The sequence below is a fragment of the Seriola dumerili genome, unplaced genomic scaffold (genome assembly GCF_002260705.1).
Source record: "Seriola dumerili isolate Sdu_G_001 unplaced genomic scaffold, Sdu_1.0 BDQW01000068.1, whole genome shotgun sequence".
Lineage (NCBI taxonomy): Eukaryota > Metazoa > Chordata > Actinopteri > Carangiformes > Carangidae > Seriola > Seriola dumerili.
This window is the reverse complement of record NW_019174323.1, coordinates 18,225,085-18,241,573: the sequence shown is the minus strand read 5'-3', so window position 1 is coordinate 18,241,573 and position 16,489 is coordinate 18,225,085. Positions and strand designations below refer to the sequence as shown.

Sequence of the window (16,489 nt, the reverse complement as noted above, 5' to 3'; positions counted from 1 at the left end):
TATTTCCCAGCATTCCAGTTTCTCTGCTAAACTAGGCTAAACCTTTGACAGCTACACGTGATCTGTGCTAAGCTAGGCTAAACCTTTGACAGCTACAAGTTGTTTGTATCTTCATCACAGAATCCCCAAGCTTTCCTAAGCACATTGAATCATCAGTAGCTTTTTGGCCAAGCTAGCGGCACTAGCATGACATAGCATACAACACTTCCTGTTTTGATGCTCAGTGAAAGATCATGAAAGCGAATGAAGCACTGAATGATTTTGAGGTAATTCTATTGTAGACAGGTGACTGCTGAGCTGCTGTGTAGTTCTGAACTGAACTTAAACCAGCAACATACTGAACAAAACAGACACAGCACCGTTAGCATCATGGTGTTATGAGCAGTTAAAGCTGCAAACTACAGTTGTACTGAGACGGCAGTGATAATGACCTCATCGTCTGAGTCTCACAAAGACATTAAATGAAGCAAAATTCCCCCAAGAGTCGCAGCATGTGTTTAACTTCACAGGCGGCAGATGGTCAGTGACTCGGCCTTACTCGAGTCCTGCCGTCGAGATTTCATTCAAACTGTACCATTACTCGTCTGTTTCATTACCACTCCAACCTGAAAGCAGGCGGGGGCTGTCCCGGGGATATTAGTCCCCTGCAGAGCATACAAAATCACATCATCTATCTAATGAGAATCTAACTGAAGCCTAATACCAACAAGAAACCCAATAATCACAGCTGTAATAGAAAAGCACCTCTTTCTGGCTCTGGCTGCTGCTCCTCATCATCAACACTCTCCCTCTGCAGCTTCGATGTGACTAACTACACTCAGAGAGAGACAGGGTGTTGATAATCAATAATCACACCCCTCAGGCAGTTCCAGTAGAAACGCCGCCTCTTATCACATTAGGTGAGGATGGAGGATTTCAGTACAGGGTCAAAGGTCTTTCTACAACAGGTCTACAGCTGATTCACCCACCTGCTGCTGCCGCCTGCTTCCCCGGTGTAGATTCATTTTGTTTACGACAGAAACAGAAAACCCGAGGATGTTAAGTAGAGTGCACGGCTCCGCCAACAATCCTACGCACATGCTGTATGTGAGATGTTTAATTGTTTAAATTACAATACACGATATGGTACAAATTTTGTTTTACTCATTTAAATCCTGTTCAAACCAAATCTGTGAGATCCGGATTATTTTCCTTGATCTGCACCAAGTTTCAAACTCACAGATCTCAACACCATAAATACGTTTGATTCTTTACATCGAGATCAAAACATCATTTCCTGATAAACTGACGAGCGTCAAAAAATGTCCCACAATCTCACAATGTTTAGGAAGGTGATAAAAAAAAAATTCCTGGATCTGCCCCTTTAACTGGATCAGCACCAAGATGTAATGTGTTCGTCCCGGGCCCATCCCCCATCCTTCCACCAAGCATAGTGCAAATCAGCTCAGTGCTTTTCGCGTGCTAACAAACCAACAAACCAACAAACATGGGTGAAAACATACAGTAACCTCCTTGACGGAGCCGACTGTGATGATGAATGACTTGGATAGAAAACACACAGGGGACTTGGTTAAAGCAGAAACACTGTGGAAATCTCTTGGTTCCTGTAAACTGATGCAAACGTGAATATTTCATACAGCTGACTTCAAATACACACACACTGAATCATTTGGCAGCAGATTCAAAAGTGTCAAGCTGTGATGGCGCCGCGCTCCGGGTCAGGTTGTTGGCATATGTTTGGTCAAACAGCACGTCCTGCTGCCGTGCGCATTATTCATACAGGAACGTAAAGTAACTCTCACACCAGTGACATTTACTTTCCACTGCCCCTAACACAGCAGCGGTGTCGTCTCATATATTTGTGACCTTTAGTATAATCTCCTTCAATCTAGCCAAAGCCTGTTGTGCATTGGCAGTGATAGCTGATATCACGGCACAGACACACAGCAGATGTGTTGCCTCTGACTGATAATCCTACGCAGGAAGAATCAAAGTGGGAATCATGGATGCAGGTACGCATGCACCTCATTTCAATAGGCTGATCCACAAAAAGCCTGCACGTTCCCACGCCGTAAAGAAATGGCGGATAAATTGGAAATATGTACGCTCTGATAAAAGTCCAGAACACACTCTGAGGCTGAATTTTACGGCTTATTAGAGATAAAAAAAGAAAAACAAGCGAGAGCATTACCATGTTTCTCCACATCCTTCAAAGGGTCAACTCCAGGAGAGAGGATGAAGAACATGGGCGTAGCTGGACTCGACTCTTCAAAGGAGACGGCGAAGTCCAGTGATCTGCCAATCACGTACTTGCTTCCCAGTTTCTCCTCTACAAAGTCTCTGCAGGGGGGAGAGAGAGAATATGACTCAGTTCCCCCTCAACACAATTTTTATTATCTTTGACCGACAAGCTGAAGAACTGAAGAAGAGTGGGATTCTTGTGAAGCGCAGCGCGGAGGAGAGACAGCTGCTTATACAAATCTGTTTAACCTCTAAATCCTTTCAAACATCCTGGTTTGTTCAGTGTTGCTCCCATGGAGCTCTTCAGCCCTGAATTAACAGACATTACACATCTTCCACATTTAAATCAGATTAGTTAAAGATACAAACACAGATAAATGATATTTGGAATTATTATTCAAAATGACAGTAATTTAAAAAGGGGCTATTTGTCTTTGGTGATTGTCTCTTCACAGGCGCTTCAGCCATCGTTGCGTTTACAAGACAAGAGGTTATAATGCGTCCTGTGGTGCAGCTGCGTCGTCAGGACAGACTGGAGGCCGCCGCGAGTCGCTAATGGAAAGTGACGCGACGGGCCGCGGCTAGCTGGTTAGCATGCTAACACCAGTAGAAGGAAAGACGTGATAGAGACAAGAGTTAACGTTGGTGTTTGTTCCCACCTCTGGAGACAGATGTGATTGGTCAATATGCAAATTAGATGAAACTGGCAGATAGATAGATAGATAGATAGATAGATAGATGGATAGATGGATGGATAGATGGATGGATGGATAGATGGATGGATAGATGGATAGATGGATAGATAGATAGATGGATAGATGGATGGATGGATAGATGGATGGATAGACGGATAGATGGATAGATGGATGGATAGATGGATAGATGGATAGATAGATAGATAGATAGATAGATGGATAGATGGATAGATGGATAGATGGATAGATGGATGGATAGATGGATAGATGGATGGATGGATAGATAGATAGATAGATAGATGGATAGATAGATAATAATGAGTGTTACGGCCCCTCCCTCTCTGCCTGCAGTGCTTCACCTGCAGGAGCGAAGGTGACGAGTGTCGGCCTCCTCTACCAGTCTGGTCTCACTGTGTCTCTCTCTCTCATCCATACCTTCCTTTCACAGCTGACGCAGTTTCTCTTCACACCTCAGGCCTCTTGTAAATAGTTTGGTTGTTCTATTTCCAATAAAACCTTCAGTTGACACTTAACCTGACTTGTCCTCCGTCTTTGTCACACGTATTGAGCCACTGTTGTACCTGTAAAGCTGTGTAATTGCAGCTATTTCAGCTGTGAGCACAGGCGCCCCGTCGACTCAGACTACAAGCCAAAGGTTAAGCTGTTTCACCGCGAACCTCAGATCCTTCACAGATCACAGAGCAGAGGTCAAGCTGTGATTCCACCTCTCACCTGACGGCGTACGTCATGCGATCGGGCCTCAGCGCCCTCATCATGCACAGCTTCTGAAGCGAGGTTTTGCTCTTCCACTCCTGGGGGAATTTCTCTTTTTCCGGACACTCGGACTCCACAAACTTCTTCCAGCGTTTGGCCGAACCTTCGATGTCTCGGTCCAGGTTCCGGAACTCGTCCATGGAGCACAGGGCCTGGAGGAGGAGGAGGAGGAGGAGGGAAGAAAAGTGACTGTGCTGCTGCTCTGTGATCAGTGATGCTCATAAACATTTCACAATACGCAGCAAAAAGACCAACTTTGTTTGCAAAAGTTTGAGGGAAAACAAAGACAAAAAAAAAAGAAAAGACAGGAGTGCTTATCTTTCCTCAAGCCTATATAAATAATATTTATTCAAACGGAAATGCTGAGTAAACATGATCCCTTTCATAGCGGGACGGGGGCGGGGAGGACTGAATATGCATCCGCTGCTGAAGCAGTGGGGGTTTCAGTGTGATGCCCCAGCTGACAGACGCCTTATCTCATCTGCGGAGAACAGCAGTGTCACGCAGTACAGCCTGCAGCAGGTACAGCCCCTGACAAGTATATACACACACACATGCAGGGTGTAAGCTGTCTGTGCTGTATAACTACGAGGAGACACGCCGAGTACGACGGTGTCACGGAAAGAAAATCTCTGCGTGGATCCTCGACTTCTGTTCTCTCACCGCCTCGCGAGGCGGGAGGAAGCGGTGCGGCTCCAGTCTCCCGACTTTTCAGTTCAGTTTGTTTAATTACCGCGGGCGGTTGGCAACCTCTCAGCCCCGGTGAGGGGAGAACACACAGGGGTCTCATGGGATTCCTGCTCCGCTAATATCATCAAGAGGGCCACGCAATCAGAAGATCTCATCCTCCTTAAAGCTTTTCCTACTGATTATGTTTCCAACTGCGATAAGAAAATCAAGTGACAGAATTTGATTAGCAGCGCCTTAAACATTCGCAGTAGGTTGAGTGCAGCTGGAGAAAAGGCCGTCTCCGAACCCTCAGAGGGGTTTAGGTTAAGTTAATATTCTAGGCGGTACAGATTGAAAAATTCATGAGCACGAGAGGCTAAAAAAAAACACGCTGCCGCCGGGGTTTTAGTTTGCCGCTAAACTGATCTGACAAGCGAGGGGGAACCTCTGCTTCTTTGACGTCCACAGGGCTGCATCGCCAGACGTCTGTCCTTTAAGAGGAAGCGCGGGTACGCAGAGTTCAGCCCCGCCGCTGTTAGACTGAACCGGGGGTCGCGGAGCGGAGCCGGGCCCCCCCCCCCCCACAGGAGAATCACATGCTGTCAGACCGGAGGTTTGGGTGAAACAAAGGAAACAGACTTCAGTTATTCCGCGGACGCCTTCAGTGTGTTCTCAGTGTAACGCGGCGTCGCTGCTGGGAGACTCAGCTGCACAAATTGCATCATAAGAGGAAACTTCACGGAGCAGCTAAGTGCTAAAAGAACTGGAGGGAAACTGGATTTCAGTCCGGCCTCTCACACATGACGGAGTGGACCAAAGACGTAGAAGTCAATTACATTTTCTTTTTACGACCGGAGACTTTTTTTTTTTTTTTTTTGACACTTCAACATTAGGATGAGATTCTAAAAATGGAAGTTATCTACAATTTAACATGTGTCATGTGTCTTTTTAACATGAACCTCAGGACGAGAGCTCCGTCTCTGTACGACACCAAGCTGTCCTGGTACAGATCAATGAGACACCAGATATTCACTTCACCAACTCAGAATATTATGTGAATAATGTGAATTTATTTCTAGTAGAAATTAACTTTATAAATTTTAAATTGCTGCTTCTGATGTATTTCTGATATATTCTTCTTCTCTGCTCTGAAACTGTAGCTGACACAGGCTTATTATGGGATTCATCTGTTGACTATTCTTATTGTATTGATTAGAGTCATCGATTAGTCAAAAGAACAAGTAACATTTTCAACATCACAGGGCAATTAATCAATTATCAAAACTTTTGATAATTTTCTGTCACTTGATTATCTATCTATCTATCTATCTATCTATCTATCTATCATCCATCCATCACCATGGTTCCAGCATCGTCTGTGTCTCGTCACTAAAGAGACATTTCACCTGTTCGTACCTGTTCTCATGTCACATAAGAATTCAGCTCCTCTCTGTTCTGTCATTACATTTCAGTAGAAGCATGAACACACCCGTCTCCGCCTCTCTCTGTACCTTGATCCCTCCCCAGGAGGGGTTGGATAGGAAATCCAGTGGTGATGTTACACCTGGTTGGACAGGGTACCTCAGGAGGAAGTCCAGCTCTGCAGGGTTTATTTCTTTATTCATGAGCAGGATCTGGGGACACAACAAACAGGAAGGACTTTGAAACGCTGTATTTCCAGCTCGCACCACGTTTCCTTTCCACCTGATTAGACCGAGACAGGGCCGCCGGTCCCGGGAGCGGGCCGATTCGATGGCGAGCTCGTTCTCAAAACAAACCATGCAGAAGATGAAACGGGCCCCCCTGCCCTCCCCCCCCCTCCCTCCTACCTGGAAGGTGAGCTGAGCGATGTACGTGAGCTTGTCACATTCAAACAGGCCTCTGGTGGTGTACTGGAAGACCGAGGAGGTGATGCTGTCAATTAGGTTGGACAACCGCTGCTTCAGAGCGTCGTCCGGCTCGGCCTTCACAACCGCTTTCTGGAAGACCACACTGAACGCCTGGGGAGGCAGAGGGGCAGCAACAGCTCTCAGCACTGACCCAGGGTCTGACTTCAAACACACAACCACTCTGCTGGATATAGACTCACCTTCAACAACATGACAGTAATAAATAACTGGTGCTACGACCGGACGTGCTGTTCCAACGTCGTCGCACACTGGACTCATTCACTGGACTTTACACCAGTTCTGTATTTTCTTTGTTAAATCCAGAGTTTGTTTCCTGCTAACAGCTGACTGTCGGAGCATATTATTATTATTGGAAATGATCTGTCTTGTGTTTTTTGATGCTGTCTGTCTTTTTTTTCCTGCTATACATCAGTAGAGTAGCGGAGCTCCTAAGATAATAAAGGCTTCCTAATTCTAATTTTAAATCAACAGCCTTTTATCTAAACTGAAAACATGTTTGTGATGTTTTTAAAGCAGAACAAGCTGAATGTGACGTATCATCTGCTCATATTGTGACGTCCTGTCTGAACTTCCTGCAGCATTTCCTGTTTTATTTTCGTAATCACTTACGAGTTTGTTGTCGTTTCACTTCCTGTTTTCTCTTTCACCTGTTTCTCATTAGTCCTCGGAGCATTTCTAACCTCGTCTTCCTTCTTTTCAGTTACTAGAGCTGTGTAGTTTCACTGTTTGCTTCGAGTCCTGGTTCCTCATGTTTTTATCAACTCTACCTGTGTTTTGACGTCAGTTTCCCGCCTCTGCATCGTCTGTCTCCTCGCCTACCTCACTTTTCCAAAAGCCTTTGTTGTTCCTCTTCGTTTATAACAATTTATTGAGCTGCATCACCTCTGCTGTTGTTTTGTTTTACATTAAACTTCAGTCATTATCAATATAAAACAGTGATTAATGCAGTTTTACATGGTCAGTAGGAGTCAGTGGACTCGGAGCTGAGTGTTGGAGGCAGCGTGAGGAAGTCAGTGTTTAAGAGGGGGATTAACAAACTGTTGGTTCTGGTCTTTTGGTGGAATCTGTTGCGAGCGTGTCCTTGAAACCTCGGCTGTTTGCCGATGTGTGGTGCGAGCTCCTGCAGTCAAAGCGTCTTCTTTAAATGGGCTGTTCAGTAGAGAAAGTTTAGCTCAGTCACCCTTGAAATTCGCCTTGTGACCGTCCTCAGGTCGTGATTACAAATCAGTTTCCTCTACGTATGAAGGCCACACAAACACCACACTGACTGTAATGTGTATAAAAATAAATAAAAAAAGTGTAAATTGAAACGTCGCTGAGGAAAAAGAATAATTGTCATTATCTTCCACTCGAGTGTCATTTCTGTCAATTTCCCAGTCACACTCTCGTCTAACCTGGTGTGAAGAACACCACACAGCATTTTAGTTCATTCACAAGGTCAAAGGTATCTAAACTGTGAATGTGTTTTCATTTGATTATGCTGGGAAATAACTTGGGCCAGGGCGGCTACCTGCGGAGTCGGGGAGTGATTGCAAACCATATCTCAGGCTGCCTCCTCTCAGCGCTCGCTGGCTGACAATATGAAAGACATTACGCTCTACATAACCACATTAGGGAGCCACAAACACAATAAAAGCAGGGCAAAGAGCATAAAACACAGCGAGCAAATGGAAGAAGGAGGGGAGGAACAGAGGAGCGAGTGTAAAGAGGGGTCTCACTGGGGGCCCGAGAGGCAGGGAGGAAACATGGCGGGTCAATAGACGGGCTACCTTGAGAGAGAACTGGTACATGGGGTGGATTTTATTGAGGTCGTTCATTATGAAGTACAATAAGGAAGCCCGCGCCGCTGCCGGTCGGTAGTGCTCCCGAGCCTCATTGATTTTGGCCTCTGTCACCTTGGCTTCCTTCACCTACAGTAAAGATGGTGCAAACACAAAGGGAGTCACACACAGACACAAAAAGCGGATACATGCGTGCACTCGGCGCTCGTCAGTCAGCTCATGATGAAATCCTGCAGCATCCAATAAAACACCCTCCAGTAAAGAGCGGAGCGATTTCCAATTTCACGGTTCCAGCCAAAATGTTCTCACACTGCGAGGGACACGACAATTATCAGACTTTTTTTGTTTTTACCAGCAAATGCCGGCGCAATTATGCTTAAGAAGGAACATCTGCAAAGGCAGCGCTCATCTCCTCGCCGACAGAAGGCTCACATCATCATCATCATCATCATCATCATCATCATCATCATCATCATCATCATCATCATCATCATCATACAGTACTTTCTCAGAAGAGGAGAATCAGAAACATCAGTGATTCTCCTCTGGCAGAGAGAAAACACTCAGAGATCACATGACCCCAGCCACTGACCAAAGAGAGAGAGAGAAAGAAAAGAAATCAGAGAGAAGAGGAAAAGACCGCAGCGTTAGATTATAGATTATTGGCCCAGAATCGGCCAATAGCCTGCCGGACTTCACCAAACAGGAACGCTCTGTACGTTACTCAGCGTTTACATCATGACATCTCATTCAGCATCCACATGTAGAACAAGTATACGCTCTGATATCCGTAAACACTGTCACATCTGCCCCTTTTAGTGACTCTTTGTTTATCGTTTCCTGTTTTATTTTGATATCACTCACTGGCTGTTTTACTTCCTGTCTTGGTTTGGTTTTACATTTACATCGACTCATTTATCAGATGCTTTTATCCACAAAAAGGGAGAATAAGGGAACAAACAGTAAATTGTTGTATAAGCACTGAGTTGTTTCCCGCCTGTCCTCTACGACTTCTTTAATTCCCCTCTACGTCTACATTCGTCCCAGTGTTAGTGAAAAACTGACGCCCTTCACACTGAAATCTGTGAAGTGATGATGATGAAAGAAAGAAAAACCTTCTCTTCGATCTCGGCGGCGGTGCGTTTGGTGGTCTCCAGGTTTTCCACCAGCTCTGTGTCGCCCAGGAAGTTCCCGGACGCCGAGGACAGGCGGGACAGCAGGTTGTCCTCCAGCGTCTTCAGGGTGATCTTGAAACCGTTCTGCTCCTTCGTCAGGTCGGACTGAGAAACACAGAAACACACAGAAACTTCAGATTCCACGTGTCAGACGATTTCTCACGTTCACACTCAGGTTTTTTTTTTTTTTCTTTCTCTGGTCTTATTGTGGTCTGAAGCGGTGGGAGACGTTCAAGGTGTGGGTCAATATGAGGACATGAATACTGAAGGGCACCTAAAAGGCAGAACTAATCAATAAGCTCTGCATCGGTTATCCAGAGCCATAAAGGAGGCGCTCTGGGCTGGATTAGCCGGCTGCCGTCTGGTTGCCAACATCAAACCTCTGCTGAGCGACCTCAGCCCCGGCGTGATGAGACCGTCGATTCCAGCAAGAGGGAAGGAGTCTTCACACACACACACACACACACACACACACACACACACACACACACACACACACACACACACACACACACACACACACTGTGAATCATTTGCTACAGACACTATGGATTTCATTATGAACCTATACAGGCATCACACACACACACACACACACACGCAGCTCGGTGGTAGGGTTTTCCTCACGCCTCGTCGTATGGATTATTGAACCCCGTCGTCTGATAAAAGCTTCAACTCAAACTGTTTCTTTCCGTCTTTGTTCTTGCTGAAAAAAAAAAATAAAAAAAATTAAAGTGTCTGAGAGAAACTTTCACTTTTTTCAAAGCGGGCGTGCGAGAGGCGCAGGGAGAACAAAGTCGACAGGGCAGGGCCGCTTCTCTTTATTGCTTCATCCTGCTTTGTCCTTCATTAGAGCTCCTTGTTTCTGCTCAATAATGACTTTGCTTTATTGAAGTTTCCCTTAATAGAAGCCTCTGCGACCTTTTGAATTGTTGTAATTAGGGGAGGGTGGGCTGTTGTGAGATTTGCCTACTCCGGCGTTGTCAGTGACTGATAATAGCTGTGGGGTTTTTTTCCGAGTGGCGTGATCCCTGACAGACGGCGGGTAATAAGTTTCTGGCGGTGCCGTTTCTGCCCCCGTGCAATCACCGGGGGCTGGGAGGTTGGTGGTGGCGGCGGTGCCGCGCGGTGGCGCGGGGGGCGGGGGGGGTGGAGCTGTTCCTCCTCCCTGTGGCATAATGTTGTGATGACAAAAGAAATACTTAGCTGGGATCACGCTGGGGGAGCAGGTAGTTTAAGAGATGACACTGCTTAATTGCTCTCTTTATGACAGTATTTCCTATTGCGGTGATGAGAGGTATTTTACACCATTGTTAAAACTAATTGAGCCTCTGCCTTGTTAAATCGTACACGCTCTGAATTTGACGTTATCACCCACTCCGTAGTTTAAAAGTTCTCCTCTGTCAAAACCGCACGGAGGGGAAGAAAAAAAGAAAGATGTGATTTGTTGGCATTTTAAGGAAGGAGCTGGCGTGCGCTCTCTTCCAGCTCAGAGAAAACGAACGGTCCGAGCGGCGGACATTTAACCGGCGAGCTCTGCCGGTTGCGTGACTCAACTGTGACCTTCTACTTCGCTCGGACTCGCTGCTCCGGAGGGGAAAAGCTCTCCACACTCAAACATTCCCAACTGGATCCAGTAATGAGTCCGTTTTTAACGATTAGCTTTCCTCTGGCACATTGTACTTGTAATTACCCTTGCTTGGGAAAAACAAACAATTAACCAGTCAGCAGAACGCCCTAATTGGAATTAAAATGAGATATTACATCTATCATTTTTTTAGGCAAATGATTACCGAGTGCCACGGAGCAGCCCTGTTAAGGTACTTTGGGAAGTGGAGCATTTTAGCTCTCATTAAAGCCGAGGGGCTGGGTAGGAATTGTGCAAACACACACACAAACACACACACACACACACACACACACACACACGAGCAGAGGGAGGAGCAGACGAGGTAGTAATTGTGGTAAAAGGGTGTAGACTGATCCCCCCCCCCCGTGCAAGCTCCAAAAAGGCAACTTGACATTTTAAGCTCCTTAGCCCGTCCTCTGCTTGGTTAAGTGAGAGCTCTTTCACCAGGTATTCGTCTTACGCCTCAGCGGCAACGCTAACCTCATTAAAGGTGTAATGGCGCCAAGTCACTCGGAGAATATAAACAGGTGCGGCGGGCGCGCGCGTTCCGCTATCAGTCTGCTGATTGTTATCGGCCCCGGTTTGTTTACTGACAACAAAAAGCCATTCAGCTCTTCAGACTACGGGCTGTGTTTTGATAGGAGGGTGCTCGGAGTGTACACAGCCACCCCCCCGCCCGCGCCCTCGCCCCTCCCTCCACCACCACCCACCTTCAACTTTCAGTGTTAATTAAAATGATAAGTGAGTTCCAGATCTTGTTTTTTCTTCACCCTCCGATCTCAGTGAAATGCTAATTAAACAAGCTTCATTAAATCACATTTCACTTCTTCTCCGTTGGATTCTGCTGAGGGGACATTAGGCCTAAAATAACTCAGGCGTTTTGGTGGGGTTTCCCCCCCCCCCTCCCTCCCTCCATTTATTAAAAATGCTGATTTGTCCGTGGATGAAAGCCTACAGGTCTGAATGAAGCGTTGCCTGCAGAGGCCCGACGCAAACTAGGACGCCTCCAGAAAACCATCAAAATGCAAATAGCATTGTGTTGGAGTAAACCTTCCTGACTCCAAACACAGTTCCCACATTATCTCCCGTTCTGATCTCAGAGCCGCCGCCGCCGCCAGCCACACTGCCCCCCCCCCCCACTAACCAGAGACGCATTTAAGGAACAGTGGAAGTGTGTCAATGTGTTGTCTAATTGCCGCGGTAAAGTGGCGCCACCGGCCCGATCCGTTTCAAACAGCTGACATGAAAAGAGCAGACTGTGGGATGAGATGAGCGAGAGGCATCATTAGGCGCCGGAGCTTTAATCAGGTGAAGTTTTGCTTAATTACGAACATTTACATTCACACTGTGCGCGGACCGTTGGTCGGGTATCGCAACTCTCTGCCGCTCATTACGTCTCCGGAGTCGGCGGCTGACGGGAAACCCGCCGCACTGTACACAGTGTACCGAGCCGGCCATTAACTCTGACCGGCCGTGACAGCTTCGGGCTGCAGCTGGTGACGGCGACGCTGATCATCGGAGCGGAACGGCAGCTTTCTCCTCCTCGCAGTCGAGGGTCCGCACTACAAAGACAATGATTTAAATTACAGAAAGGAAACAGATCTTAAAGCGCCTGGTATCTGCCTCTCCTTTGATTCTGGAGAGGTGCATGTGGCGGCGTGAACATAAACGAGTCTTGAGTGATAAAAAAACCCCAGATCAAACTCCCTTGAGGATAGCATCAAGACACAATTACACAATTCCTGGAGCTCGATGATAAATGGAAGAGAGTCACAGGAACAGCACCCAGGGTGACGGAGACACGGCGGTAAATTGTTACTACTTCAAAGATAATTAGATTATTTTTGATTTAGGATTAATGGATTATTGCCTGTATGGGTGATTCTTCATGGATGCTACGAGCCATCACATTCAAATATAAATAATTTAGCTTTTGATGCTATTATCGAATGATTTAAGGCGCTGAACGTCACCGGCTCATCAAAGTGTTTGGGTTTTCTGTTTAAGGCTCTTTGTTGGTTCGGCTTTGAATAAAAAGTGAAGTGTTTGTAGCAACAGGAAAAAGGTTTTGCTGAAGAGGAAGGAACAAACATAAAAGATCTCATCCACCGATTTCAACCTCCTAATACAATGTGTAGCATTTCAAACCTGTAATCTTTGTAACCTCTGATTTAGATAAGTGCTATATAAATAAACTTGATTATTATCATATCATTATAAAGTAAAAGAGTCGCTTGTAACGACAAAACCCACAGAGAATCAAACAACTGCAGCTGTTTTAGTTTCTTTCAGCTCATTGTTTTCAGTCAAACAGCTCTGATAAAACATTTAGCAGCTAAAGAGCCAGATGTTTTTCTCAGGAGGAGGTGGAGACCAAACACGGAGCTACCGCAGAGGGAATACCGGACTCGACGTTGTTGGAGACACAGCTCAAAATGGCCGCTAATGTTACTTCATGTGACTCAATCTCTGCACCGTTTGCTACAGGGAAAACACGCTCTGGTTTGTTTGCATTTCTTTAAACCTAAAGCATTCGTCCCGGGCGGCGCTGAGCCCAGGACGCAGCCACAGAGGGGAACTTGTTTTTTGGCGGAACATTTGCAAAAATTGGCTGATTCATGATCAAAGACGCGTGTCGGCCGCGTGATCGGACACGATCCAAATCTTCATCAACAATCGTCGTTCTCAGCGAGTTGCTGCAGCTCGGAGGTTGTTGTTGTTGTTGTTTCTGGTAGTGAAGGACATTTTGAAAACAGTAACAGGGAAACTGTAAATAAATAAGAAAACAAACAAACAAACAAACAAACAGGCAGGGGAAGTGGACATGGAGGAGAACGCTTCCTAATAGCAGGTTTATACCTACAGCCTACACCTGGTGAGTGGGACTGCTTTTGTAAGCAGTTTGCTAATATTTTAGCCACAATATCTTCATAACGTGATAATATGTCAATAAGAAATAATATGTAAATATTTAAGTGATAACGTGTCAATATTGTGACTTTCAGCTTGTTCTGCTGATACACAAACATCAATCACTGCTGCTCTGACCTTCTGGCTTTGTGGCGCAGAACATAAAACAGCTGATTAATTATATTGACGGCTTTGACACTAACGTCAACATTATTTCTCTTCACGAGGAGCCGAACTCCAGTCTATAAAAACACAGATGTGAGGAGGATGCAGATGTTTCCACAAAGGCTCAGTAAATGGTCATATGTCATATGTTGCCTTCACAGTCAAAAAATCTGAGTGGGAGATTTTTAGAGCAACACAACTGTTGGCTTTTCCATTTATCTGTCACTTCCTGTATCTGTGAATCATTCCTATTGGGATTATCCAAACTCACTCCTGAAATATTTAAGAGCAGCTTCTGTATGAGCAAAAAAAAAACAAAACAAAAAGACATACACTGCTTTTCCAATTCCTTAGAGAGGCAGCATCTCTCATGAGGTGGAAATTTTAAGGCATTTCATTTTGTGAACTTTTCCACAGAACATACACACACATGCACGCACACACACACACACACGCACGCACACACACACACACACACGCACACACACGCGCTGCACTTAACAGACCGTGAAAAACGGTGCAACGATGAAGATTGATTTCTGCATTTACAATGAATTGTTTCAATATTGTTATTGCACTTGGGGCGATATGCAGATATATGTCTAATTTTGGGAATTAGCTGTGGGTAAATGTTTGTTTGTGTTAAATCCAACAGCTGAGGAGAAGTGTTCGCTGGAATCTGTGAAGTTCGGTTCAGAAACTGAAGTGAGGCAGAACTTCTCGACTGACAGTTGATGGGAATATACATTCACATTTAATTCAGCAGCACTATTCAGTGCACATTTGAAAGGGAAATCTAATGTTGTGATGAGCCTGAGCTCCACATAGACACACAGCCATCCAGGGTCCCAGTCTCCCTAAGTGAGGGACCCAAAGCCCCATAATTATCACACATTCACTTAGTTTGCCGTTAATCAAAGGCACCAGCTGATTGTTTTGGAGTCGCGGGGCCCGGACCTGCAGCCTCTTGTGATGTTTAAAGACGCAGTGTTTTCCTGACGACGTTAAAGATGGATAACGACGAGCGGCAGCGCGACGCAGCGCTTCTAATGTAAGACTGTTTCTTTTAATTACACCTGCACAAAAGAGATGTGAGGGGAGGAACTCAAAGAGTCCAGCGTGGAGCGGTTGTTTGTTCTCTGATAGCACCTGAACAGTGCGACAGATTCGCCTTTCAAGTCGGCTCAGGTTCACTTTTACATTCCTGCGACATATGATGAGAAGAGATCCGTCACAACTTCCCCTTTGTTGTTAAACGGCTGCATCAGTGTTTCTCTCTGACTTCCTCACCTTCAGCTGTTCCAGGTCGGGTCTCTCCATGCTGACCACCGCGGCGAGCAGCTGGTCCTCCAGACCGTCTCTGGTCACTGTGAAGTTTATCAAGGTGCACTGGGCCTGCAGCTCCGGCTGGTAATGAGGGCTGGCGAGCTTGGTGTGCAGGATGAGGCGGAAGCCGGGGTTGTACTCGCACTCCTTGTCTCCGATCTTTATGTACCTGTGCGGACAAATGAGGGACGGAGGTTTTTGATCATTGAGGGTCGATAAATGGAAGTAAAGATTCTGACCAAAGCCGACACCAGCATTAACAGCAGAGCTACAGTTACCTGCCTCTTCCTCCAAAAACTGTGGTAAACAAAATAATCCTCTGTCTCATATCCAGCACTTTGTCATCTCACCATCATGACATTTTTGTTTGCATCAATAAATCCCATTAAAAGACCAAAACCAACAGTACATTACTCTCTTTACACTTCCTGACTTCACTCAGTCTGTGGCTCTGAGCCTCAGGCCCAGTGTTTCCACCCAGAGACACAAGTCTTTAAAAACTGCTCATAAAAATATAGTTGTTTTGTTTTTTTTGTTTATTTTTTAAAAGACTCAATAACTTCCTGAAACAGCTGGACACTATAGTTTTTAGTAGTTGTTAACAGTAGTTATGGACTTGACTCCAGTTCTATGAGTATGTGCATAGCCCTCTTTCACACGCACCACACACTCCCCCATAAACCCTATAAACATATACCTATATATACACATATATATATATATATAGATATACCTACCTAAATATATATAACTATAAACCCCTACACATGCACCAAAAAATGGGGTACATGCTCCACTACAGGTGGTCGATCTGCTCTAAAGATCATACAACAATCTTATTGGGTGGAATCACGTCGCACTGAGTCTTGATCTACATCCTGTTTCCACTCTGGTTTTATTGTGAAAGTCCAGACCGGAAGTTGTGAATCATATCTTCTGTTTCCAAACTAATCTCCCTTTCTTAGTTCATATGGAGTATTTGTTTGGACAGCACTTATTTATTTATGAGGTGCTTTATGTAAGCATTTTAATTTGAAGGTTCAGTCACTGTCCCTGGCTCGTCCCTCTTCCTGTCGGCCTCCCTGCAGCAGGTCTCTGGTCCCGTCTTGGACTGCAGCTGGTGACGGTGGTTCTGGTTCTGCTCAGGTGGAGAACCAGTTCAGGTGGAGCTGCACCAAACTCACCGAGGCTGCAGAGCAGGACCAGGACTGCT

At 45.6% G+C, this 16,489-nt stretch overlaps 1 protein-coding gene across 1 annotated transcript in view; it reads right to left on the bottom strand.

The window, feature by feature from the left end:
• The window catches only part of dnah9 (dynein axonemal heavy chain 9), a 148,784-nt gene that overhangs the window by 44,354 nt on the left and 87,941 nt on the right, over positions 1 to 16,489 (bottom strand). The window contains exons 63-69 of the mRNA XM_022742269.1: positions 15,241 to 15,445; positions 9,186 to 9,350; positions 8,059 to 8,199; positions 6,209 to 6,379; positions 5,891 to 6,013; positions 3,669 to 3,862; positions 2,192 to 2,340 (exon numbers count right to left, since the gene is read on the bottom strand). Coding sequence (XP_022597990.1) covers positions 2,192 to 2,340; positions 3,669 to 3,862; positions 5,891 to 6,013; positions 6,209 to 6,379; positions 8,059 to 8,199; positions 9,186 to 9,350; positions 15,241 to 15,445 — 1,148 coding nt within the window. The remainder of the gene's footprint in view (positions 1 to 2,191; positions 2,341 to 3,668; positions 3,863 to 5,890; positions 6,014 to 6,208; positions 6,380 to 8,058; positions 8,200 to 9,185; positions 9,351 to 15,240; positions 15,446 to 16,489) is intronic.